Source organism: Nicotiana tomentosiformis, chromosome 9 (genome assembly GCF_000390325.3).
Source record: "Nicotiana tomentosiformis chromosome 9, ASM39032v3, whole genome shotgun sequence".
Classification (NCBI taxonomy): Eukaryota; Viridiplantae; Streptophyta; class Magnoliopsida; order Solanales; family Solanaceae; genus Nicotiana; species Nicotiana tomentosiformis.
The window spans coordinates 36,698,812-36,726,079 of record NC_090820.1 but is presented as its reverse complement, the minus strand read 5'-3'; the positions used below and the strand labels follow the sequence as shown (position 1 = coordinate 36,726,079).

Sequence of the window (27,268 nt, the reverse complement as noted above, 5' to 3'; positions counted from 1 at the left end):
ATCATGCTTGCTATCTTCCTTTTGATTTAAATCGCTAATCCTATTTTTGTTATATTTTTTTTTAAAATTATTTTTGGATCAAATCGATTCGCTTGTCTATAAACCACGTTATAAATTTAAATATACAGTTTTACGGGTAAATTATATATATGTTAATGGTGATGGAAAAGGAGTAGGACATGTTGTTGATAGAAAAAACGGAGGCGAGGGGGTAAATGGGTTTGGGCGGTAAAGTGGAAAGTCATGTGTTATCTACTTCACCAAAATGGTAGTGCCACTGAGAGTCCACCTAGGATAGTTTTAATGAAGTAGATGTATATTTAAGCCATTTGGGTAACGGCATGAGCATTTTGTGTCGAAAGTATAACGACAAATGAAATTGATATTTTTCTCATAGTAAAGGGGCAAATTTGATCCTTTTCCATAATTTTATAACTCATGTCTTATGTTGGAAGGAGACGAGGGTCTTGAGCAACTTTTATGTTTTCTTTCATTTTTGACTTAGAGTGATATTCTAGGAAAAAAGTTACGTAATACATGTGTAAACGATGCAATATCTCGTGAAGTTGGATTTCAATATTTTATGATTAATCTAACCATCAACAATATTCATCATATTCGACAAATTACTTTGCATCTGGTTCTTTGTTCAGTCCAAAACTAGTAAGTTTATGCAATCAATTTGTAATTTTTCTACTTAAATGATAAAGTTATAATTCAAAAGACATGGGATATATAAGACATGATGTGTTAGAATCTTAATTTTAAAAAAAATTTAGTAGTATTTTATAAGAGTTTCAATGATTTTCTAAGAATATAAAATTGGATAACAAAAAAAAAAAATCATTGTAACGACAGCAGTGCTGCCAGTGCATCCTTAGTTCATATTAAAAATTTAGGATTTGACTCTATCAAATTCTCTAGTTAAAATTTTTTTGACTATAAAATTAACTCCATTATTATTCTCAGCCCTTTGGAGAATTTCCCCCAAAATATATTCACCAAATCTCATTTTAATCTTCAAGTGCCTCATTAAGTAATTCTCTCAAATCCATATGTCAAACGAAACGTCGTCGCAGATTTGCAGTAAACGCCAGAAAAACGGTGGCGCAAACGGCGGTGAAATTAGTTGAGCTCGGAGGAAACCGCCGTTGAGTTGATCTCCGGTGTCGCAAATGCCGGGCTCTTGTAGTATTAGAGCTCTCTGGATCCTCGCCAATCAAGACACTGTTGTTTTCTCCCGGTACTTCCTCTCTCCCTCTGTGTGTGTGTGTGTGTTCTTTCATTCTTAATTTTGATAATGGTGGTGGTGTGATGAATTTGCAGGAGATTTCCGGTTGTAGAGAAGAGGTGGCGGGCGGCGTGTGAGAGAGATAAGAGTTTAATCGAGGATGATTTGAAGTATACTGTGGTGCCTTCTCTTCCTACAGATTCAGAGATAGCTGCTGCATTCATTGACCGCAAGAAAAGGTTTTTTTAATCCTTTTTTGAATAAAGTTTGAAGCTTGGGATGATAGTTTATACTATGTTTTAGTAGTATTTATACTTGAAGTGAACATAATAATGTACTATCCTCATCTCCCCAAGGGATCACTCGAGAGACGATCCTAGATTTATACTTTATGGGTTTAATTTTTAAGGTTTTAGCATTGGGGCTATTATATTTTTTAAGTTATGAGTTCATATCTACTATTTTTATAATTTTAAGGAATTTTTACATATAAATTTTTGAAAAGTTATGGGTTCAATTGAACCGGTCGTCAACACTCTACATCCGCCTCCGGATGACTTAGCTGTTGAAGAATCAGTGGTGGAGCCATACAAGGGAATTCAAAAATATCATACTTGAGATATGAAGCTATGACCTAAAAATAGTTTTTGAATCCCCTTTGCTACTTTACTAGAATTTGTCCTCATGTCAAGGGGATTCAACAACTTGTATATAACCAAATAACCTAATTTTTTACGCTCTTTACACAATATAAATTTTTAGCGAAGGGGATTCAATTAAAACACTATGAAGAATACGAATGACAACATTGGGAACCAAGATTTAGATCTTAGCAGAGACTAGGTGATTTTTTCCCTATTTGCCTAAGTCTTGGTGAATAGAGTTGCCTTGTACCTGCTTTAGTGCGAGATAACAAACACTGGATTGATCTAAGTGACTAAGGACCCGTTTGGCCATAAAAAAAGTTTCTTTTTTTTTGAGATTTTTTTCACTTTTTTTCAAAATCAGTGTTTGGCCATGAAATTTTCGATTCACTTACAGATGAATTTCGGAATTTTCGACAACAACAACAATAACAACAACAACAACAACAACAACAACAACAACAACAACATACCCAGTATTATCCCACACCGTGGGGTCTGGGGATGGTAGTGTGTACGCAGACCTTACCCCTACCTTGGAGGATAGAGAGGCTGTTCCCATTAGACCCTCGACTCAGGAAAGTATAAGCACCACAATAATAAAAATATAGACAAGAAGGGACATCACCAAAAAGCCATATAAAAGCAGAATAAAAACAACAAGATAGTAAGGTGATCAACAATGAAAGAAAACAACGGTTAGTCATAAAAACCTACTACGAACAGAAAGCAAGACTACATGCCAATACTACTGTTATGAACACTCTAGACTACCTACTCTACTACCCTAATCCTCGACCTCCATACCTTCCTATCAAGGGTCATGTCCTCGGTTTGCTGAAGCTGCGCCATGTCCTGCGTAATCACCTCTCCCCATCTCTTCTTTGGCCTACCTCTACCTCTCCGTAGGCCCTCCAATGTCAATAACTCACACCTCCTCACCAGGGTGTCTGTGCTCCTCCTCCTCACATGGCCAAACCACCTAAGCCGTGCTTCCTGCATCTTGTCCTCAATAGGTGCCACACCTACCTTGTCGCGAATAACCTCATTTCTAATCCTATCTAACCTGGTGTGCCCGCTCATCCATCTCAACATTCTCATCTCTGCTACCTTCATCTTCTGGACATGAGCGATCTTGACTGGCCAACACTCAGCCCCATACAACATCGTCGGTCTGACCACCACTCTGTAGAACTTACCTTTAAGTTTCGGTGGCACCTTCTTGTCATACAAAATATCGGAAGCGAGTCTCCATTTCATCCATCCCGCCCCAATACGATGTGTGACATCTTCATCAATCTCCCCGTCCCCCTGAATAATAGACCCAAGGTACTTAAAATTTCCTCTCCTAGGGATGACCTGCGAGTCCAGCCTCACCTCCCCTTCCCCTCTTTGAGTCTCACCACTGAACTTACACTCCAAGTATTCTGTCTTGGTCCTGCTCAACTTGAAACCTTTAGACTCCAGGGTCTGCCTCCATACCTTTAACTGCGCGTTCACACCGCCTCACGTCTCGTCAATCAATACAATATCATATGCAAATAGCATGCACCACGGCACCTCCCCTTGGATGTGGCGCGTCAGTACGTCCATTGCCAGGGCAAACAAAAAAGGGCTGAGTGTCGATCCTTTCGGAATTTTCGAAAATTTGAAAAACTTCAGAAAGCTATTTTTCAAATTTTTTACTTCAGATCACTCACAAAAATTCAAAAACAGCCCAAAATTATATTCATGTCCAAACACAACTCTAATTTTCAAATATCATGTTCACTTGAACTTTTTTCACCTTTTTCCGAAATTTTACAATTCTTATGTCTAAACGCCCACTAATTTAGCTCGAAAACTACAGTAATAGAAAATAGCAACATCTTTTTTTTTTTTTTTTTTTGTGGATAATTGAGAAATTTTATGTTCCTGGGTTTCAAAACTCCGTAGATAATAACGCCCGTATTTCTACCTTTCTCTCAAAAAGGTACTCTAAGACCCCGTTTGGACATAAGAAATTTTTTCCTTTTTTCCAAAAAAATTTTACTTTTTTTCGAAATCAGCGTTTGTTCATAAAATTTCCAATTTTCACTTGAAAATGCATTTTGAAAATTTTCGAAAATTTGAAAAACTCCAAAAAGCTTTTTTTCAAAATTTTCACTCAAAAAACTTCAAAAACAACCCAAAATTATATTCATGACCAAACACAACTCTAAATTTCAAATACCATTTTCACTTGAAAATTTTTTTCCCCCTATTTTGGAATTTTACAATTCTTATATCCCAACGCCCACTAAATTCTAGGATCTAAGCTCATTTCTTTTAATCAAGCCGATGCGTGTGGTTTTGGATAATCTACTGAATGCTTATTATGATATAAGTTGTTTAGGAATAAAAAATTGTGGGTTCATTACAGTCATTTATTTAGTTCTGTTTCCTAATTTTATAATCTTAGAGATGATGTGAGGGGGTAATAATCCAGTTTAAAGAACTAGGCCAAATGAGAAAGTGGAGCTTCAATTAGCTTGATTTTATTCTTGAGCCTTTCATTATGAAATTTTGGTTTCATGACTAAAAGCCAGATGCAAGTCTTGCCCAGTGAAACACATGGTTTTTTGTAGTTCAGTTGGAGAAATGAATTCAGTTCAAAAGATGGATTATCAGCAAAAAGTTGAAGAATTCCCAAGGATAAGGAAGCCACTGGACTTTCGATTATCATTTTTATTTGTTAGACTTCAGTTCAATTCTTTCTGGTCTCCAATTCTATGACAAATAAAAAATAAAGAAATCTGATCAGTACTACATGGAGATAAATGACTATAGGGGGACCCCTCCCACATCTATCTCTTTCTCTGTGTATTTCTATGATTGTGGCCCGAGGGGATAGGTTCATGTTTGAAAGGTTGGTTCCTCGAATTGCAAGTTGAGATTTGAATGACATCTTGAAACCATCTTCTAAAATCTAAACTCAACTTGTTGCTCTTATCTCTTTTTTGGATGGAAAAACTCAGATGTTTTCCATTTTCGTAAGTCCATTTTCTTTCAGATTCTGTCAGATTTGTGAATTTCTTGGTTATGAAAGATTTAGGTAAGAAAACCTCTAGTAATTTTCCTATTAACTTCTTCTATAAAGATGTCTGGTGTTATTAGCTATGACTGTTGATGAAGTTGTCATGGAGAGTGAAATGGCATGCAACTGCTCACTATCTGACTTTATCATGTCAAATCCGTTATCTTACTTATTGTTGACTTAGTTTCCATTGTTCTCTTTATCTTTCTTCACTTTCATGTCCTTACATTGTAGCCATCGGAATTTCCATGAATTACAATGTATAACTTTTTCTATAGGGAGGGATCTGCTCGTGGATTTGGCATTAGGATAAACCATTCAGTTGAAGGTTCAGATTCCTGGGTTGATGATCCAATTACGCGTCACATAATAAGTCTTTACACTAAAAATGAACAGGAGGAAACAAATCGTACTTTGTGGCCGCTTGTTTTGCACATAAAGGACCACTATTGTATCCTTGTACTGCCTTTAGTGGAACCTCATCATCTAAAAACATATACAAGGATGTGTAAAAGATCTGACTGTGGAAATGCTGTTGGAGCAGATGAAAGTTTATCAGCCCTCCTGCTTAATCTTCCATCCATCACAGGGTAAGTTCCATCTTTACCTGTTTCAAGTTAAGAGGTAAAACTGACATTTGGCATCTATCTATGGCTTAAGTTGATTCCTCCTTTGATGTAAGAGTATTCATTAGTTGTCTTTTTCCTTCTTGTTCACTGCTTGATCAATCATAAAGCTCCGCGCTCAACTGATGCTATTAATTCTCTTACCCCTTTTATCCTTGGACACATTTTCTCACTGACATTATGATATGAATGCTGCCTTCTTTCATACAGGCAGATTACTTTCCTATTTTCTCATCTTAAGTGCAACAACTGTAAGTTATATATATTTGATGTCTCAACCCGAGTTTCCAATGTCTAAATTCTATCCTCAGTGATCTATCCTGTTAAGGATCTATTTTACAGATGAAACTTCTCCACTTGGCATGCTTTCTGTTTGCCATTTAATCTTCAAATAAGTTTTTGCCATACAAGTCTCTGAATGCAGAATAAGATTAATTCACCATATGGCTGTTATTGGTTCTGGTTTTCTTGGGTCTGGTGATGCTTCTCTGAGTTGTTTCATTTTACCTGATATGTTATTCCTTTCCTATTTTCCCTCCTTTTCTCTTGCTTGAGATATTCATGTACAGTATTCAAGGAAGGCCATTAAAATTGATAGAGGCTCCTTGATTCCCTCGCTACTTTTGCATGTATAAATGGGCATATCTGAGCACAGGAGTACACATTCATCATCTCTCCTCCTTTTCATCTTCCATATTAAACTTATATGATTTATCTGGTAACTACCAAAAAAAAGATTTATCTGGTATCTTTTTTTCTTTTTGTTTGATGGTATCGGTGCTGTCGTAATAACATTTGACTTCGTAATCTTGTTTGGTCCATAATATGTATTATAGGTGGACTAACATCAACTTTCAGGTCAGCTATTTTCTCTTCAAGTTTCAAGAAATTGTACAAGTAAAGAAATCTTTCGAAATTGTAACCCCTGCCAAGAGAGAAATAAAGAAAATTAATGCTTGAGATAGTGAAAGAGTAGGAAGGTAAAAGATGCTTTTGACATTAAACTAGTAACAGTTTGTTTGCCAATTAATCTTAATGTGAACATGCTTTACTATTAATCTGTTGCTTTGACCCAAAAAAATGAAATGATAATTTTAAAAACAACAGTAATAGTAATAATATTATGATTTAGTGCATACTCTCCCACTGAACTTGCAAAAAATTTCAGACACGCCTTAACTTTGCTGGGGACTCATTACACACCCCAACATGTAAAAGGAGTGGTCTGAGACCCCCTTACACTGCCACGTTGTTTGCGCGTCTTTAGTAGATAATGGAATGGCATGAGATGTTAAAATGTGTGTTTGAGACCTCATTTCACTACCATGTGTCCAACATTTATATTTTTTCTTTTCTTTCTTTTAAAAGGGTCATCTTCTTCCCCATTTTCTGCAGACCTCCATTTCTATTTTTCACCATCTTCTTCCATATTTTCTTACGGCCTTCTTGCCTAATTAGTTTAAAGTTATCCAGAAAAATCAATTATTATTTCCAGTAATGTTTGATTACAATAAAGCACGCAAGTTAATTACATTTGCCTAATGAAACTCCAGCCATTTTGCAGCACCGTAAAGACTTCCTGCTTTTTAGAGCAAACAATGAGAACAAAGTCATATATACTCAAAGAAGAAAGAGAGAGAGAAATAGTACCACCCACAGCGATTTAAGAGTGTAGAGAAAGAGAAGTGGCTGGAGAATTTTCCCGGGTCCGAACACTCGGTAGTGATGTTTTAATTGGAGACTGAAGTTGAAAGGGTGCTTCCATGGACATGGGGTAGATATATGTATGTTGGACATTGTAAGGGGCATACTTCTGATTTTTTTTCCTTCTCTTTTTGTCTTTGATACGTGTTAAGCATATGAATCACACCCTCCACTTTACAATGGTCTAACACAGTTCAAGGGGATCTCGGATCCACTTTTTTTACAAGTTTGGGTGTATAACGGGGCACCTGCAAAGTTAAGGTATGCAAGGGGGATTTTTCTCAAGTTCGGGGGGAGGGGAATATGTATTAAAGCTAATAATAGTGATGCTGATAATCGCCCGGCAATTGCCCAGCCAAAATATGATAGATTTCCTTTTCTAGGTACAGTATTATAGATCTTTGAGCCTGTCATTGACTTATCAAAAAGATTTTGAGCCTGTCATCGCCACCTACTATTCCTTGCTGTGTGTAGAGGAATTAGTTTCTTTCTTTTGGGGTTTGGTTTTTTTTTTTTTGTGTGGGGGGGGGGGGGGGATTTGATTAGTTTATAGGAGTTAAGTTGACAGTTCATTAGAGTATAGCATATTAAAGTCTTTTTGTATTTAATCATATACTTATACATGAACTTCGCTCCTCGAAGTTAGCTTTGAAGCTGGGGTTTAGCTTGGTCTAATATGAATCATCGCAAGGTTCTTTTATGGCTAATGCAAGTTGGTTTAGATCTTGCGTAGTTAGATCTCTCCAGTTCCACTTATTACTAAAATTGCAATACTTTCCAAATACAGGGCATTTATGGTGGGTCACATGATAGGAGACATCATAACAGGCAATGTGACAGAACCTGAAATAGTCATAAGTGCATCTCCATCAGTGGGTGGGTTGTTGGATTCTCTCACTGGAAGTATTGGTATCTCAGCAAGAGCAAAACCTGTAGCTGCTCCAGTTGCAGGATCCACAGCTTCTGGAGCTGCAACCAGTGGAGCAATGACATCTGATGCTCCAAAGATTGGTTTGAGGCCCCTAGATAGAGATGCTATTCGCTCTTTTATAAGCAGTGCGATGCCTTTTGGTTGGTAATCTTTATTGTGGTATCTACCATTGCAATTGTTTTGTCCATGCTTGTGTGATTTAATTGAAGGATTTACTCTTCGCTGAAAAAAGCCGTCTACCTTAAATGTAGGCACCCCTCTGGATCTTAACTACACCAACATTTCAGCTGTCAAGATAAATGGATTTTCTTCAGCAGATATCCCTCCTGCAGACCAGAAGCAACCAGCATGGAAGCCTTATCTCTATAGAGGGAAGCAGAGAATTCTGTTCACAATTCACGAGACAGTCCATGCTGCCATGTATGATCGCGATGAAATTCCAGATAGCATAACAATTTCAGGTCAAGTTAACTGTCGAGCGGAATTAGAAGGGTTGCCCGATGTGATGTTCCCACTTATAGGTTTGGACACTGCTCGTGTTGAGCTATTATCCTTCCACCCCTGTGCTCAAGTTCCAGAGCATGGTAACGAGAAGCAAACACTTATGTTCTCACCACCATTAGGAAATTTCGTATTGATGCGTTATCAGGCACTTTGTGGTATGCGGCCTCCGATCAAGGGTTTTTATCAGCTTTCAATGGTTTCAGAAAATGAAGGTGCTTTTTTGTTTAGGTTACGGCTCATGGAAGGTTATAGAGCTCCTCTGTCGATGGATTTCTGCACAGTGACAATACCTTTCCCTAGGAGAAGGGTGCTTTCTTTTGAAGGGACACCTTCTATTGGAACAGTTTCAGTTGCTGAACACTTTGTTGAATGGAAAATTATAACAACCGGTCGAGGAGTATCAGGAAAGAGTGTTGAGGCAACATTTCCAGGGACAGTAAAGTTTGCTCCATGGCAACCTCAAAGATTGCCTTCCTCAGGGGCAGTACTTGGGAATATGGAAGATGAAGAGAGTGATGCCGAAACAGAGTCGACGAATAATATGGCGAACGTGGAAGACTTTTTAATGGAGAAAATGAATAAGGATCTTCAAGCAGTTGATTTGGAGGAGCCATTTTGCTGGCAAGCATACGATTATGCTAAAGTAAGTATTCTGTATAGCAACTTTAGTTGTAATGTTTCCTCTTTCATGGATTATTTTGATGTGAGCTGTCCAGACAGCTAAGATTTCCTTTTATTTTTCCATATAAACTCCTTTTTTTTGTAAGGTAAACGATTCTATTAGCAGTGGGGAAAATTCCCTAAAACCTCGCTTCCTGCTGCTATATGCTGGATCATTTGGAAAGAAAGAAATGCTAGGATTTTTGCAGACAAGAATGACACTGTACTTAAGCTTAAACCCAAATGTATATTCTTGTTTAGTTTTTGGTGCAACATGGCTGGCCCAAACTTGTTAGAGCCCGAAGCTATGTTGAACTTTATCTGTTCATTACACTCTGTGATGCACATATCTGTACCTTTTAAATGAATATTTCCCAGTTTCTGCTGGTTTCATCAATATGTTTTACCTTATCAAAAAAAAAAAATTCCTGTATACAAGTAGTATACTAAAAGGTAGAGAATCTACAACATAATGCGATTCTCTATGAATAACAACCAAGCTTTTCTACACACTGGAACTTCATTGGTGCACCAAAAAGAAACTAGGGATAAGAGGGCTATTCTTTGAACATGCTAGTACTGTGATTTACTGTGAGTTTAGGTATACTAAGTAACCAAATGTTTAAGATTAAGCAAAGAGCTGGCGAAGTCGCATGGAAAAGTTAGGAAGATATTGTCTTAGCAGAGAATGTGGCCCTAGATAGAGCTGACTGAAAAAAAAGGGCAGCCCGGTGCACAAAGAATCCCGCGTTCATGCAGGGTCCGGGGAAGGGCCGCACCTCAGGGGTTGTAATGTAGGCAACCTACCCTGATTCAAGCAACAATGGCTGATTTCACGGCTCTAACCCGTGACCTATAGGTCACATGGAGACAACTTAACCGTTTGAAAAAAAAGAATGAATATATATAGTAGACTTCGTGAAAACTGTTAGACTTGGGGACATACTTTTTTTATCAGTATATGTTTTTTAATCGGTAAGGACTTCTTTATACCTGTAGTACTAGTGTTATTCTCGTGTTTCTTATTCTTAGATTTCTATTACTACCTGTTGTCTTTGCTTTGGTTATCTTATTTTTTTTTCTGGCTGTGGTTACTGCTTCTCTTTCCATGGCTTCTTCATTACTGTATTTCTTTTCCAAAACTGCTATGATTATGCATTCCTTGAGTCGAGAGTCTATCGGAAATAACCTCTCTACCTTCACGAGGTAGAGGTAGGGTTTGCGTACACTACCCTCCCCAGAACACTGGATATGATGTTTTTGTTGTTAATGTTTTGAGTTGGGATCGAACTTGATACCCATCACAAGATCACCACCCAGAGAGAGAGAGAGAGAATGTTCGAGGAGCTTTCTGCGATCAATTTGTTACCACAGCCCATAACCATCAGCACTCCCCATCCCTGGGAGTTTCCATTTCTGTCCCCTCAGACAAGAAGAGAATAATGAGAGGAACACAGAGAGAGAGAGAGAGAGAGAGAGAGAGAGAGAGACTATTCAAAATAGAAAAAGAGGAACAGAAGAGTAACAAGGTTAGGCGAGTCCGCAGAGTGCAAATTGACTCTACTGATTTTTTTTTAATACAGTCAAAAGTACTTCATCAACCTCATAATCAAGATATATTATTTTTTTAATAGTATGACAATTAGCTGATGTGGATATGAACATTTCTTTAAGTTGTTGAAATTAATTGCTTTGTGAAAAGTATTTTATTTATACTCATCATGTGATTGCAGGTTTCGTTCAAGATAATGGGAGGATCATTGTCAGGAATGTCTATTGATCCAAAATCTGTAAGTCCTCTATAAATCATCTGTTGTCAAGTTGATTCTTTCTTTTAGAGAGGAACATTATCATGGAAATAAATCATGAATAGTTCAACCTGTGTTATCCTAATTTATCATCTGGAAGTAGCATGAAACCAATAATTTCTGAATATCATTATCTGAAAAATCTTTCCCTTCAATTTTCATTTGGCAAAAAAAGCTATGTGAATTGTCTCATTTTTTTTTTTGTTGGTGAGTCCATGTATTTGCATCCGAGTTTTACTAATTTTTATCCAGGTTTTTTTTCTTCTCTTCAAAACCATCAAGTTAGTCAATCGATCTACTTGGTCTCAATCCCAAACTAGTTAGGGACTCCGGGTTGGCTTTTTGAATCCTTTATATCCATTCCGAGTCTATTCGGCCCATTTCATTCCAATAGTAGATAACTTATCGTTTGAGGCAAGTTAAGAGTTCTCTAAAACTAGAGTTCTCTATATCCTAAATTTATCTCTGCAATGACCAACAAATCTCCAATCATACCAGAAAGATTCCTGTCAAATACCGGAACTTATATAAGTGTAACAACTACAACTCGTTGGGTGAGTTATGCATGCCTTGATATTGATACTGCTGATTTTCCTATTAACTGGCATATGAGTGTAGATGACAAAGGAGAAGCACTCTAGGTAACTTAACCAATGAGTTATTTGTATTTGGTATCAATTTGCTGTTTATGAAGGTTACCCATAGTCTATTACTTAAACCAATATTTTCCAATCAAAGATTTTCGCGTTCCATTAACATTCAATGCCCAATTCGAACCAAGTGGACACAATTTTCCTTCAACTTCCTCCCAATTAGGTGTTGTGAAAAGTATCTGCGTCAACTCGTTACTAATTGACTCTAGACTAAAATGTTGGTTAATGCATTCAGGTGCGAAGCTGATTATCTTTCCCCTAACAGCATATTGATTTGAATCTTTGTTAAGATTCTTGTAAAACTTTAGAACAAGGTCTAGACAAAAATACCAGGATACTGCACGAAAATTTTCCTGTTGTAATGCTTGATGGTATCAACTACGGTCTTATCAAAATCGCTATCCTTAGCATAAAAATCAATTCCTTTTTCTTCCATGGGTTTTCGGCCCTTCCATCCTTTGTTGCGTGAAACTTTGGGATAAGGATTCTTGTTGTTTGCCATTTGATAATGGTGATGGGTGCTTTGTGAAGAAGAAAAGTGAAAAAGATGATTGGGGGTGGTGTACGCCGCAGAAAAGTGAAGAAAAAGAAAAGATTTAAAATATTCTTGTGGTCCCAAAAGATTTACTTTATAAGAACTAAAAATGGACGGAAAAATCGAACGCTCCACAGACATGGCTGGCTACAAGCAGGGGGTTGGGCAGGGGTGGGTGAGTCTGATGCGTCACATCGCTTTGCGTCATAGCAGAAGCGCAATGCACTGTGGCCTTTTTTCCTTAACTCTATTCCTGGCACTATTTTTTAGCATGGTGTGTCATGCAATCATGATTTGGAGTTCAAATGCATTGGGCTCTTGAAAAGTATTTTTTTTCAATTTTGTTGAATTGCTGTAATTATTTATTCCCCTCTCTACTACGCATTGAACATCGTCCTTCCACAATTTGGGTTCCCCCAATCTTATAAAGATACTTTCTATCGATATAAATTTTATACATTAGAAATACACTTCTATATATAAAATTTATGGTTTTATAAATACCTTTTACTATGATATATGTATATATATATATATATATATATATATATATATATACACACACACACACATACATACACATACATACATACATACTATATTAAAAGCACGAAGACCTTTAGCAAAATGTCATTCGCCTTTTTTACCCTCTAAAAGTAGAGTTCATACTGGACAAAATAGTCGTTCTAATTAATTCTCTAATATTTAGGAAGCATTATTTAATTATTTTCCTAATATTTAGGAATACTCATTTAATTAATTGCCTAATACTTTGAAAGCAACTACATTTTTTAAATCTTTCCTTATTTAAAATATATAAAAACTCTTCATATTTTAGGACTTTAAAATTTGTGAGAAGGCACGGGAGAAAATATGTTATTGATATTGGATGATAAATACAATACAAGAGGTCCCTATTTATAGCTATACACTACAAAGAGATATTACTCCTCTTCCAATGTGGGACAAGACTACACTATACATATCTATAAACTAACACTCTCCCTCAAGCCGGTGCATACACATCATATGTACCGAGCTTGTTACACATGTAACTAATACGAGAACCAGTAAGAGACTTAGTGAAAATATCTGCTAGTTGATCATTCGACTTTACAAACTTTGTAACAATATCTCCTGAAAGTATTTTTTCTCTGACAAAGTGACAGTCGATCTCAATGTGTTTAGTCCTCTCATGGAACACCGGATTTGACGCAATATGAAGAGCAGCTTGGTTATCACACTAGTTCCATCTTGCTGATTTCTCCGAACTTTAACTCCTTGAGCAACTGCTTGACCCAAACTAACTCACACGTCGCCATAGCCATGGCCCGATATTCGGCTTCGGCGCTAGATCGAGCAACTACATTCTGTTTCTTGCTCTTCCACGAGACCAAATTACCTCCTACTAGAACACAATATCCAGACGTAGAACGTCTATCAAAAGGTGATCCTGCCCAATCAGCATCTGTGTACCCAACAATCTGCTCGTGGCCTCGATCCTCGAATAGTAATCCTTTGCCTGGAGCTGACTTTATATACCGAAGAATGCGAACAACTGCATCCCAGTGACTATCACAGGGAGAATCCATAAACTGACTTACAACACTTACCGGAAAAGAAATGTCAGGTCTAGTCACTGTGAGGTAATTCAATTTGCCAACCAACCTCCTATATCTCGTAGGGTCTCTAAGAGGCTCCCCTGTCCAGGCAGAAGCTTAGCATTCGGATCCATAGGAGAGTCAATAGGTCTGCAACCCATCATTCCAGTCTCCTCAAGAATGTCTAAGGCATACTTCCGCTGTGAAATAACAATACCTGAGCTAGACTGAGCGACCTCAATACCTAGAAAATACTTCAATCTGCCCAGATCCTTAGTCTGGAAGTGCTGAAAGAGATGTTGCTTCAGATTAGTAATACCATCCTGATCATTACCAGTAATAACAATATCATCAACATAAACCACTGGATAAATACACAGATTAGGAGCAGAATGCCGATAAAACACAGAGTGATCAGCCTCACTACGAGTCATGCCGAACTCCTGAATAATTGTGCTGAACTTACCAAACCAAGCTCGAGGGGACTATTTCAAACCATATAGTGACTTGCGCAATCTGCACACACAACCATTAAACTCCCCCTGAGCAACAAAACCAGGTGGTTGCTCCATATAAACTTCTTCCTCAAGATCACCGTGGAGAAAAGCATTCTTAATGTCTAACTGATAAAGAGGCCAATGACGTACAACAGCCATGGACAAAAAGAGACGAACAGATGCTACTTTAGCCACGGGAGAGAAATTATCACTATAATCAAGCCCAAAAATCTGAGTATATCCTTTTGCAACAAGACGAGCCTTAAGCCGATCAACCTGGCCATCCGGGCCGACTTTGACTGCATAAACCCAACGACAACCAACAATAGACTTACCTGCAGGAAGAGGAACAAGCTCCCAAGTGTCACTCGCATGTAAAGCAGACATCTCGTCAATCATAGCATGTCGCCATCCTGGATGAGATAGTGCCTCACCTGTAGACTTAGGGATAGAAACAGTGGACAAAGAAGATATAAAAGCATAATGTGGTGACGACAGACGATGATAACTTAAACCGACATAGTGGGGATTAGGATTAAGTGTGGATCGTACACCTTTGCGGAGTGCAATTGGTTGACTAAGAGGAGACAAGTCCGCAGTAGGTGCAGAATCTGATGCGGGGCGTGAATCACCTGGGCCTGATGCTGGATGTGGATGACGATGATAAGTCAAGAGTGGTGGAGCTGCAAAAGGTTGAACTGGATTATGTGGAGGAACTAGAGCTATAGGTGGTGGAGCTACAACCGGAGCTGTAGGTGGTGGAACTGGAGCTATAGGTGGTAGAGCTACAACTGGAGCTATAAGTGGTGGAGCTACAGCTGGAGCTGTAGGTGGTGGTGCTGGAGTGACTGAATCTCCAAAAGATGAAACTGGTAGTACCTCAGTAATATCTAAGTGATGACCCGAATCTGTGAAGTATGATTGGGTTTCAAAGAAGGTAACATCAGCGGACATAAGGTACCGCTGGAGGTCAGGAGAGTAGCATCGATACCCCTTTTGTGTTCTCGAGAAACCCAGAAATACACACTTAAGAGCACGAGGAGCTAACTTATGTGTTCCTGGAGTAAGGTTATGGACAAAACAAGTGCTTCCAAAGATATGGGGTGGAAGAGACAACAAAGGTAAATGGGGAAACATGACAGAGAATGGAACTTGGTTCTGGATAGCTGAAGATGGCATACGATTAATAAGATAGCAAGATGTAAGAACAACATCCCCCCAAAAACGCAACGGAGCATGAGATTGTATGAGTAGGGTACGAGCAGTTTCAATAAGATGTCTATTCTTTCTTTCAGCTACCCCATTTTGTTGAGATGTGTACGGATAAGATGTTTGATGAATAATCCCATGAGATTTCATAAACTGCTGAAATGGGGAAGACAAATACTCTCGGGCATTATCACTACGAAATGTGCGAATAGAAACCCCAAATTGATTTTGAATTTCAGCGTGGAAGGTCTAGAAAATAGAAAACAGCTCAGATCGATTTTTTATCAAAAATATCCAAGTGCACCTGGAATAATCATCAATGAAACTGACAAAGTAGCGGAATCCTAAGGTGGAACTGACCCGACTAGGACCCCAAACATCTGAATGGACTAAAGTAAAAGGTGACTCTGCTCGATTATCAAGACGCCGAGGGAAATGGGAGCGGGTATGCTTACCGAGCTGACATGACTCACACTCTAGAGCTGACAAGTGAGATAAACCAGATACCATTTTCTGAAGTTTTGACAAACTGGGATGTCCCAACCGTTTATGTAATAAATCTGGTGAATCAGTAACAGGACAAGTTGTAGAAGGAAGACAAGATGTGAGTCCATGTGATTTAGCAAGGATAAGGTAATAAAGTCCGTTTGATTCACGCCTGGTACCAATGATCCGCCCCGTACTGCGTTCTTGTATAAAAACATGGTCATCAAGAAATAAAACAGCTCATTTAAGTGATTTGGCTAAGCGACTAACAGGTATGAGATTAAAAGGACTATTGGGAACATAAAGGACTGAATCTAAAGGTAAGGAAGGAAGTGGGCTTGCTTGACCTATTGCAGTTGCCATGGTTTGAGACCCATTGGCCATTGTGACTTTTGGAAGAGATTGAGAATACGAAATAGTAGTGAAAAGAGATTTGTTACCAGAAATATGATCTGATGCACCTGAATCAATGACCCAAGACTCAGAGGATGAAGATTGGGAGAAACAAGTCACGCTATTACCTGTTTGAACAACAGAAGCTATTTCAGAAGATGTCTGCTTATATGCTTTATACTGAAGGAATTCAATATACTCTGCTAAAGAAACCATCAGACTATTCAAAGCATCGGTTCCCATGTCGCTACAATTTGTAGTAGTATGGTTAACTTGAAATAGTGGAAATAAGTAACTCCTGTGAGAAAATTGAAGAAATAGCTTGAAAAACACTGTTTACAGCAGAAAAATAGAACACTGTTCTGTGTCGGAAACACTGTTCACGCCGGAAACACTGTAGCTCGCAGAAAAATTCCAGAATTGTCGGAATTTGTTGTAACCAGGATGGATAGACTCGGAATTCCTTTGCGAGCAAGCTGTCCTGAAGAAATATTTTCAAAAAATGGCCAGAAAGGTCACTGTTCACGCCGGAAAAATATAAAAGTGGCCGGAATTTGATTTGAATTAGATGGGTAGGCTCGGAATTTTGAGGAGAGCACACTGTCCTGAAGAAGTTTCGCGAAAAAATGGCCGGAAAGTGGCCAGAACCCTCGCCGGAAAAGTTGTTGCCGGCGCATGGAGGAGCGTGGCGGCTTTTCTGCCGGATAAAATTTCAGGGGTTGGTAGTCGGAGGGTAATCTACCTCGTGGTGGTGTTGGTTTTAGCACAACACCGACAGAAAGTGACTTTCACTTAGACAAACCTTAGGTCACCGGAAAAATTACACGATGACTAAGTTCTTTCTTCCCGGTTAACGCTGGAATGATGCACATCGATCTTTTCTCACTAATGCTCTGATACCATGTGAGAAGGCACGGGAGAAAATATGTTATTGATATTGGATGATAAATACAATACAAGAGGTCCCTATTTATAGCTATACATTACAAGGAGATATTACTCCTCTTCCAATGTGGGACAAGACTACACTATACATATCTATAAACTAACAAAATTAATAAAAAATTTACCTTATTTAAATTAACATACTTTTCATATTGAGATAATATATATTATATTCTTTGATGGACGTGGAACTCACTTGAGGGACAAAGAGTAGATTTATTGTTTAAAACTTTAAATCAAAAGATCCAAACGCTATTAGTTATGAATTTTATTTTGAATTTAGTTTTGAATTTTATTTTTAAAATTCCTTGGTTTTAGGTTTTTGTTGTCTGTTATACTTCGTGTGTATTCTGATTCATGATTACCTTTAATTATTGATATAACTATGAAACTCGTGACAAATGTCAGTATTAATAGTAAGATTCTCATGGTTAAGCCATTTAAAAAGCAAACGAGACCATATTTCAGCAACATTATTCGTGAATTAAGAGATATAATACCCAATCAGTTGAATTAAAGTATCGTGTCACTAAATATTAACAATTAATAGCTTTTAATTAGTTAACTATAGTTTGCTTTTATAATTCAAAAATTTAAAAAGTATGTGCAGATAAAAATAAATATTACAAACACTATTGTAATGATTTATCTGAATGCACATTAAATTTACATGAAATGTTAATAGATTTTTATATCTTTTGAGAATTATATATCATGATACCTTCATGTTGGTTAAGATAATAATAATAATAAATATTAATTTTTATCTTAATTTTTATAATAATCATTTTATTTTTTTTCTAAAAACATACTATGTACTTGGGTTTAAACAATACCCATCCAATTGAATTCTTAGTATGATACTTAAACCTAATAATATGGAGTCTTTTTTTATTATTTCAATTTGAGTTCTGTTAAGGAATAAGATGAAATTCATATTACGTACTTGAGCAAATAGAATTTATTTTTTAAGGCCATAAGGAATATAAAATTATTACAAGATATATTTGAGTAGGAGTCAGCATATTTTTCTGTTATGTTTGAGCCACTAAAGCAAATGCATAACTCATATACCAAAATCATGATAAGACATTAGAATATTTTTATGTGATGTACTTAGTTTTTTCTTTATTAGCTTGGCTATATATGATCATCATTCATCATTTTCAAGAGTTTGTGCTTTTTTTAATTTTATTTTATAACTCAATTACATAGGTTAATAATGTTTGTGTAATTTTTAAAAATTCGTACTCACTAATATGAAGTACACGCGCAACGCGCGTACTCTGAAGCTAGTATATATGTATATATGAATTGACACTTACTACATATATAAATATGTGCCTAAAAATATTAAAGATTTAGATTGACATAAGTATACATTAAAAAAAAAAACATAAGTATTTTATATAAGTATATTTCTTCACTTCTTCACAAAGCACCTATCACCATTATCAAATGGCAAAACAAAAACAATCCTTATCCTAAAGCTTCACGCAATAGAGGATTGAAGGGCCGAAAACCCATTGAAGAAAAAGGGATGGATTTTTATGCTGAGGATGGTGATTTTGATGAGATCATAGTTGATACCATCAAGTATTACAACTAGAAAATTTTCGTGCACCCTCTTGGAGATTTCTGTCTAGACCTTGTTCTAGAGTTCTACAAACAAAGATCCAAATTAATATATTGTTAGAGGAAGACAATCAACTTCTCACCTGAAAGCATGGACCAACTTTTTGGTCTAGAGTCAGTTAGTGATGCTTTTGATGCATATCCTTTCCGCAACACCTAATGGGAAGGAAGTTGAAGGGAAATTGTGTCCATTTGGTGCCCATTGGGCATTGAATCCTAATGGAACGCGATTGGAAGATATATTGGCTAAAGTAATAGTCCATGAGTGACCTTCATAAGTAGTAGATTGATACCAAATACAAATAATTCATTAGTTTAACTAGAGTATTTCTCCATTATGCCATCTGCACTCATATGCCACTTAATGTTGGAAAAATATTCAATATCAATATCAAGGCATGTGTAACTGACTCAAATGTGAGGAGTATTTTCTTCACTCCAACAATAACATCTTTGTTAAAATACTTTGATATATACCTACTCCCCTAAATATTTGTCACAGCTTCTTCAAGAATGATTAGTAAAATTATTTTGAGCAAATGTGACAAACTAATGGTCCAAAAAAAGAACTAGGCAAAATAAAAGACCAAGTCAAGCACGCCCTACCAAATGTACAACTGGGAATTGTGAGACAACTAATGTACAACTGGGAATTATGGCAATTGGCAATTCAATTGGATGGACTGGTACATCAATTTGCTCAAGTTGATGGAAGAATTGATATATTGGAAGAAAAGATGAAAGATAGGATGCGTAGATTGGAAGACAAATAGAGCGGAGGTTTCATGGAGTTGAGAAAAATGCAAGACACAGCGTACGATTTTACTGTGATCTGTGAATTTTCTAATATGATGCTCACTATTGGTGGATCTCGGGAATTTCTTTATTTGCTAGATTTTCTGCCATTTGAATGGGCAGATCCATCAAAGGCAGCTTGGGAATTCCACAGATTTTTAACCAAGCTACCTTAGAAAACCAACAACCACTAGCTAATGAAACGCCACTGCTACCACTGGTTGTACCAAATGGTTCAGATCTAATGTCAACACAAAGCAGTAATTTCTTTAATAATTTTTCCAGATCTGAACAATATCACTGCTTTTGATGACCTTGCAGGTATTTTTTCACCTCAAAAGGTAAACCATATATGATAAATGAAGGTGATCGACATAAAAAAAAAAGAAGCAAAAAGACCACGAGAAGTAGCTAGGAAAGGAAAGGAGATTGTGACAGAGGCAGAAGCCTCTTCAGATACAAAAGATAAGGACTATCTGGTTGAGGGGGAATGAAAGAAGAATGGCATCTCTCTCACGCGGCATAGTACATTGAGACTACTGTACTATGCTCATACAATCTCATGTTCCATTGCATTTTTTGGGAAATGCAATTCTCACACCCTGTTATCTCATTATTCGTATGCTTTCCTCATCTATCCAAAATCAAGTTCACACTATTTTGTTTCCTCACTCATCTTTCTTCTTTCTTCCACCTCGTGTAGGAGTATGTGTTTTGTCCATAACCTTATTCCAGAAAAAACAATTTAGCCCCTCGTGCTCATTGTGTGTTTCTAGGTTAATTGAGGGTGCAGAAAGGATATCGGTGCTATTCACCTGACTTCTAGCGGTATCTTATATTCGCCAATGTTACCTTCTTTGAATATCAACTATACTTCACAGGTCTAGCTGATCACCTAGACATTTTTGAGGTGTTAGTACTTTCATCTTTTTGGAGATTCTGTCACCATCTCTCCACAATCTTCTCCCACAGCTCCACCACCTACAACACCTTCTACAACTCCACTACTCTTGATGTATCATCACCGTCAACATCCAACATTAGGTCCAGATAATTCACGTCCTATACTGGATCCTTCACCTACTGAGGACCTAAGTTGCTCGGACACGGGTGCAGATCTAGAGATCGGATCCTTCAAAATGTAAATTCTAAGATTCGGGGACATGGATCCTAGTACGGATACGAGTGCTGGGATCCAGCTAAAAATAATTCAAAAAATAAAAATATCTCTAAATTATGAGAAATTTTGTGGAATACTTACGTATAACTTGTAAAGTGTGGATTTATTTTTATTCTCAAGTTGTAGATAAGTAAATGATTGATTTCTTAGATAAAATATGCTATTTTCTTCAAATTTACCCTAGTTTTGGTTTTGATTTCGGGAATCAAATTGTATCTCGTCTGGAATTTTTCCCTCCGTCGTGGTCAAAGTATCCAAAATTGTTTGACCAAATCCAGTACGAATCCCATACCCACACCCATACTAGTGTCGTGTCGTCACGGGTGCGGCACCTAAACTGCCGTGTCGAAGCAAATTAGCTGAGGACTTGTCTCCTCCTAGTCCTCCAACTTCTCTTCGAAAAGGTATTCAATCCACTATTAATCCTAATTCTAATTATGTTGGTTTGAGTTATCATCATCTATCATCACACTATGATGCCTTTATGTCTTGTTTGTCCTCCGTTTCTATCCCTAAGTCGATAAACGCTCTCTCATCCTGGATGGTAACAAACTATTTGTTCTTCGTCCTTTTTTTCTATCCATGGTTGATGTTTTCCATTGACCTCTTTATCAATTAGACATTAAGAATGCTTTTCTCCACTATAATATTGAGGATGAAGTATATATGGAGCAACCACCTGATTTTGTTGCTTAGGAGGAGTCTAGTAGTCTTGCCGGATGCGTCGATTCTTATATAGTCTGAAACAGTCGAGAATGGTTTGGTAAGTTCAACACAGTTATGTAGGAGTTTGGTAGACTCGCAGTGAGGCTGATCGTTCTGCATTTTATCGACATGCTGCTCCAAATTTGTGTAGTTATTTGGTAGTTTATGTTGATGATATATTCATCAGGGGCAATGATCAGGATGGTATAACTAAATTGAAGCAACTTCTCCTTCATCACTTGCAGACTAAGGATTTAGGCAGGTTGAAGTACTTCCTAGACATTGAGGTCGCTTAATCCAAATCAGGAATTGTAAATTCACAACGCAAGTATGCTCGATACATCTTGAAGAGATAGAAATAACATGTTGTAGACCTATTAACACTCATATGCTAAGTTGCTCGGACTCGAGTGCGGGTGTCCGATACGGGTGCAGATCTAGAGGTCAGATCCTTCATGATCTAAATTTAAAGATTCGGGGGTACGGATCCAAGTACGGATACGGGTGCGGGGATTCGGCTAAAAATAATTCAATTATTTAAAAATAGAGTTATAAAAATATGTATAAATTATGAGACATGTGAAAAACTTACAAGGTATTCCGAGAAGGAGAAAATATTGAACAAGAGTAGAATTTTAGAAGGAGATAAAATGAAAAGGACTGACATAGAAATTTATATATACAAGGTATTCCATTTTCTTCCATATCACCCTAGCTTTTGATCTGTTTTCAAAAATCATAGTATCTGTCCCAAATTTCTCCGTTGATTTTGGTCAAAGTACCCAAAATCGGTTGACTAGATCCGACACGGATCCCACACCCATACCCACACCCACGTCGTGTCGACACGGGTGCGGCACTGAAAGTGAAGAGTCCGAGTAACTTAGCTCATATGGACCCGAATGTTAAGCTTTTGCCACGACAAGTGGATCCCCTTAGTGATACTAGAAGGTACAGATAGTTGGTAAGTTAAACTACCTCATAGTGACTCGACCTGACAGCCTTTCTTGCGAGCGTTGTAAGTCAGTTTTCGGTCTCTTCGTGTGATAGTGATTGGGATGCAGTTATCTGTATTCTTAGATATATAAAATCAGCCCCAGACAAAGAATTGCTTTTTGAGGATAAAGGCTATGAACATATAGTTGGATACATAAATACTGATTGGGCAGGATCACCTTCTGATAGGCGGTCTACATATGGATATCGTATTCTGGTAGGTGGTAATTTGGTGTCTTGAAAGAGTAAGAAACCAAATGTGGTTGCTCGATTTAGTGCAAAAGCAAAATACCGTTCAATGGTTGTGTCAACTTGCGAACTAGTTTGGATCAAACAGTTGCTCGAAAAATTAAGTTTTGAGAAATCAGTCAGATAAAACTTATGAGTTATAACCAAGCTGCTGTTTTGCATCAAATCCAGGGTTTCATGAGAACTAAACACAAGCTCGACTATCACTTCATCACAGAAAAGATACTTTAAGGAGACATTGTTACAGAATTTGTGAAGTCAAATGATCAGCTTGTAAATATTTTCGCCAAGTTCCTCACTTGTTCTCGTATCAGTTACATTTGTAATAAGCTTGGTACATACCACTTGTATGCAACTTGGGTGGGGGGGGGGTAAGAATATTGTAAATAATACTGTATGCTCCACTCGTCCCAATTTATGTGATGCTGTTTGATTGGACGGGAGTTTAAGAATGAAAGAATATATGGATATAAATCATCATCTCATTTAGGGTAAATTGAGAAATTTAAAGTAAATTGTTATTAAATCTAAAAAGGAAAGAGTCACATAAATTGGAATAGAGGGAGTATCAATTATGATTAATTAGATTTGATTTGATTGATTGTGTAATTAGGTAGAATATTTTCCTTCCTATCTTAGCACTTATATTCACTATTTAAGATTCGGTAGCCTTAGGGAATAATCAAGCTGTGTTTTCACTATTTCTTTCGTCGTATCTTCCTTTTACTCACACTAATTCTTAGTTGAGTTACTTGGCATTGCTGTTAATTAACACGATATCTTGTGCAAATAACATGCACCATTAAGTCTTATCTTGCACACTATTGGTTAGCTCATTCATAACTAGGGTAAAAAAATACGGGCTTATCCCAAGTGAAAATTGGCTCTTATGGGAGGGTGTTTTTAGGTCTTCTCTTTCCATTTATTGCATTAGTTGATGTTGCTAATTATTTGTTTTTCACATGTTAATTGCGTCATAAATTTCCTCTTGTTTGTGAAAATTAATCTAAGTGTTTATTGGCCCATCCCACTTTTCCTAGGTAATAGTAGATTCAACCTACTTCTACACTTCACATTTCTTTCTTAAGCGTACAAACTTCGCATCGGACTATTTTCCGCCTTGAACATCTAGATGAAAGCAAATTACCATCGGTCACTGACTCACTGCATCATATGCTTGAACTGCTAACTGTCAGCTCTAGGTTTGTGCTATGAGCAGTTTCTCAGTCGCAGAGATTCTTAGGCGCTTTATGTTTCCTGCTTATATTGATATTTAGTTACTGCTATTCTTAATGCGATGAGCCATTGCAGGTAAGCATTTTCCCTGCTGTTAAAGCACCTGTGGAATTTTCAACTCAGGTATTTTTGTTATCAGTTAAATAAGATATTCTTGATAGTTCTCTAGCTTTATTTGGGTCTGCTTATTACAGCAGCTGTTCGACACCTGCAATCAACCCTGTCTTTTGAGTTATTAAAATCTTTAGTTGTCTGACTTTGGTATGATTGTCACAGGTGACTTCTGGGGATTATATTTTGTGGAACACACTAGGAAAATGTCCTGTTGCTGCCACACCCAAAGCATAGAGTTGCAAAATATATTGTTGATATATCTGTTAGGAGCAATGACAGACGGTTATCTTGTTGGATGGCTGCTGAGTTTGAGAGGCAAGCGACAAAGAGGCTGTATGCAAAAGAGATGTATAGTGGGACCATTTGGTGACCAGTTCCTCTTGCAGTTAGATTGCACAAGTGGGAAGTGGATGACTCATGTTTCTTGGCATTTGGTATTTGTGGGACAAGATTATTTAAGACGTGTACAACTACTTTTTGGATACTCAGGTCACACATAATTAGTTAGCTGTATAGGTTATGAGAACTAACTGCATACTTGCTTGTGTTGTCTTGGTGTTTCTACTAGGTGAAAGAGACTCTTCCTAGAGAGACTAAGTCTCGTGCCTTCCGCTGTTACAGACATGCTTTTGCGAGAAACTTGATCAGCAGTTTTCCCCTTGCTTCATTCGAATTTTATAAAACTGGAAAGATGCTGAGATTTCTAGCTCTAAGAAGTGTTTGGTTACTGGGTCTCGTACCTCCCGCTGTAACACACATTTATTCGGTGTTTGGTTATCGGTATTAGCTCATAGTGGTTTATATTTTATACCATATTCTTGGTATTCTTTATCCTACATTGGATGTGGCATAATAATCCCAGGATTATAATCTTCCGAACCAAACAACCCCTTAGTGAATTGCTTTTTATTCGTGGGGACAATGGAATTCTAAGAATTGGATCCCTTGACTGAAAGGGTTCTCTGTGTTGTAAGATAAATCTTTGTAAGCCTAATATATTCTGTTGTTAGCGTTAAGGATTCATGAAGGAAACATTCAAAAATTAACAGTTTACCTTTACAATCAAGAACAACGAATGTACAAAGCCTAATAAGGGGAGAACAATTAAGTTCATTCACTTTCGTGAATTCCTTTTCTTAGCTATCGATGTCTAATATACCTGTGGACTCTTTTAGCTTCATTCTTTAGATTTACAAGGCCTAAGGATTCTACATTTCAAGCCTTAGGACTATTAGCTGTAATCTTAATCATTCTTCCCTGACAATGTCTTAGAGGTGCAATTATATTGCAGCTATGTTGGTACTTCTTGCACCATTTCATTTTCAAATGCAGCAAGTTCTCTTTCTATCAATCTATCTTGAGTTCTATTCAGTTCTCTCTCTCTCTCTCACTCTTCTAATGCAACTCTGGTTGAACGATACAGATCGTACGGGGCCCACAAGTAATCGATGGTACAGGGCTTTCGAGCATCCAGTCTCAACCATGGCTTACCCTTGCCACTCCAATGCAGTAGGCTTATGGGTCCAGGGTGAAGTCCCCTACATTTGCCTTCAAAATTGTCACCACCTAATCCATGTTGGTTCCATCTATGATCAACTGCCTTAATGTTTCCTGCAAACACAAGCAAAATTGGAGGCAAAGATCCCAAATGGTAAATTCTTCTTTGCTTTTGTATTAACATCCATTCTTCAACCTTTTGTGTGTACCCTCCTTTTCTCCATTCATCAAGATTCATCACCATTACACCTGTGTTGAAGTAACATGTCTGTCTTCCCTCAAATGTTTTCGCCAAATTCACGTCTGACCAAAATGTGTATGTAAAATAGTTTGTAAAGTTTGCATGGCAATATTCAGGCGCTGCCAAGACTTTGTCTCCTAAATCCACTCCCCATAACTTGGCAATATCATCCACAACAATGATATCTGAGTCTAGGTAGATGACACGGTGCACGTCCTCAGGGAGAATATCTGAGAGGTAAATTCTTGCATAATTTAGAGGTTGATCCAAGGCTTGTCTAATTGACTTGGATATCTTCCCCCTAACACGATTAGGATGAAAGTGGTAGATTTTGTAGCTTAGGTAAGGGAAAGTGGAGTTGATAAGGGAAATGATCTCAGGCTCAAGATGAATGGAAAGGAAATGAAAGGAAGTGTTTTCTGGGCATGTTGAATGTTGCAAAATAGACAATACTGCAGCCATAGTGCCCCTAATGTAATTGGCATCAACAGGCATTACTATTTGGATTTTGTCTATGTCACGTGAGCTGCATGCATTGCCATTGCGAAAGGCAGGCGCCTCTCGGAAGGAAGGAATGTCATCGGAGGTAGGTTTTTGGATGGCAACGACGCGAATGGCGTTAGCTAAAGAGGAGGAGGAGGTGGTGGTGGTGGTAGGATGTAAGAGGAGGAGGGAAAGGATGCCTAAGATTGGAAAATAGTTAGAAGAAGAAGAAGAAGAAGAAGGGACATTTTTGTTCCAAGAGGCCATCCTTCCTTAAGCTACATTTCTTGATTTTTTTTTTCTTGGGCTAATAATATGGATGTCAAAAGAGCGGGAGAGTCTTAATCCGTGTTCAATACGTGCTTGACTAACTCAAAAGAAAGTAACTTTTAGAGAGAAAAAAGTGGTCATTAAACGAGGTTGTTAATGGAGTTGTTTTAGTGCTAATATAGATTAGTGGTTCTACATTTAAGGTGTACAATAGAAGTGAAATTTTATCATGAAATGTAGGGATGACCGATACTTTTGCAAATACAACCATTTATTTTCGATGTCCTAAATTATTGCCCCATGCAAAACCTTTTACAACTTACATGTTTCTTAGGATGCATCTTCAGAATATCAGCTACCATCTTGACATGGATAATAATCCCTA

At 37.5% G+C, this 27,268-nt stretch overlaps 3 protein-coding genes across 4 annotated transcripts; 1 reads left to right on the top strand and 2 right to left on the bottom strand.

The window, feature by feature from the left end:
• The first annotated feature begins 969 nt into the window (after nt 1–969).
• Nucleotides 970–25,223, top strand: LOC104085257 (AP-5 complex subunit mu). 2 transcript variants are annotated; one of them, XM_070186152.1, is made up of 8 exons: nt 975–1,243; nt 1,327–1,470; nt 5,209–5,520; nt 8,048–8,331; nt 8,443–9,338; nt 11,089–11,145; nt 24,354–24,401; nt 24,555–25,223. In XM_070186152.1, the coding sequence occupies exons 1-8, from the start codon at nt 1,176–1,178 to the stop codon at nt 24,624–24,626; spliced, it is 1,881 nt and encodes a 626-aa protein (XP_070042253.1). In that variant the 5' UTR covers nt 975–1,175; the 3' UTR covers nt 24,627–25,223. The 2 variants fall into 2 exon arrangements, with proteins under 2 accessions (XP_070042254.1, XP_070042253.1); XM_070186153.1 differs by lacking the exon at nt 5,209–5,520 and having other exon boundaries at nt 970–1,243.
• LOC138899510 (uncharacterized) lies at nt 2,559–3,468 on the bottom strand. The gene is made up of 2 exons (XM_070186034.1): nt 3,463–3,468; nt 2,559–3,363 (listed from the first exon to the last, which is right to left on the bottom strand). The coding sequence occupies exons 1-2, from the start codon at nt 3,466–3,468 to the stop codon at nt 2,650–2,652; spliced, it is 720 nt and encodes a 239-aa protein (XP_070042135.1). The 3' UTR covers nt 2,559–2,649.
• Nucleotides 25,224–25,426: 203 nt separating the features above from the next.
• Nucleotides 25,427–27,068, bottom strand: LOC104089201 (probable galacturonosyltransferase-like 4). Its single transcript, XM_009594046.4, has one exon. The coding sequence runs from the start codon at nt 26,878–26,880 to the stop codon at nt 25,780–25,782; it is 1,101 nt and encodes a 366-aa protein (XP_009592341.1). The 5' UTR covers nt 26,881–27,068; the 3' UTR covers nt 25,427–25,779.
• Between the last annotated feature and the right edge of the window lie 200 nt (nt 27,069–27,268).

Excerpts from the sequence above, each read along its gene's own strand:
- LOC104085257 (XM_070186152.1), top strand. The coding sequence starts at position 1,176 with ATGCCGGGCTCTTGTAGTATTAGAGCTCTCTGGATCCTCGCCAATCAA. Across the intron at positions 9,339-11,088 it reads AAGCATACGATTATGCTAAA|GTTTCGTTCAAGATAATGGG; the intron begins GTAAGTATTCTG and ends ATGTGATTGCAG. Across the intron at positions 11,146-24,353 it reads TGTCTATTGATCCAAAATCT|GTAAGCATTTTCCCTGCTGT; the intron begins GTAAGTCCTCTA and ends GAGCCATTGCAG.
- LOC104089201 (XM_009594046.4), bottom strand. The coding sequence starts at position 26,880 with ATGGCCTCTTGGAACAAAAATGTCCCTTCTTCTTCTTCTTCTTCTTCT.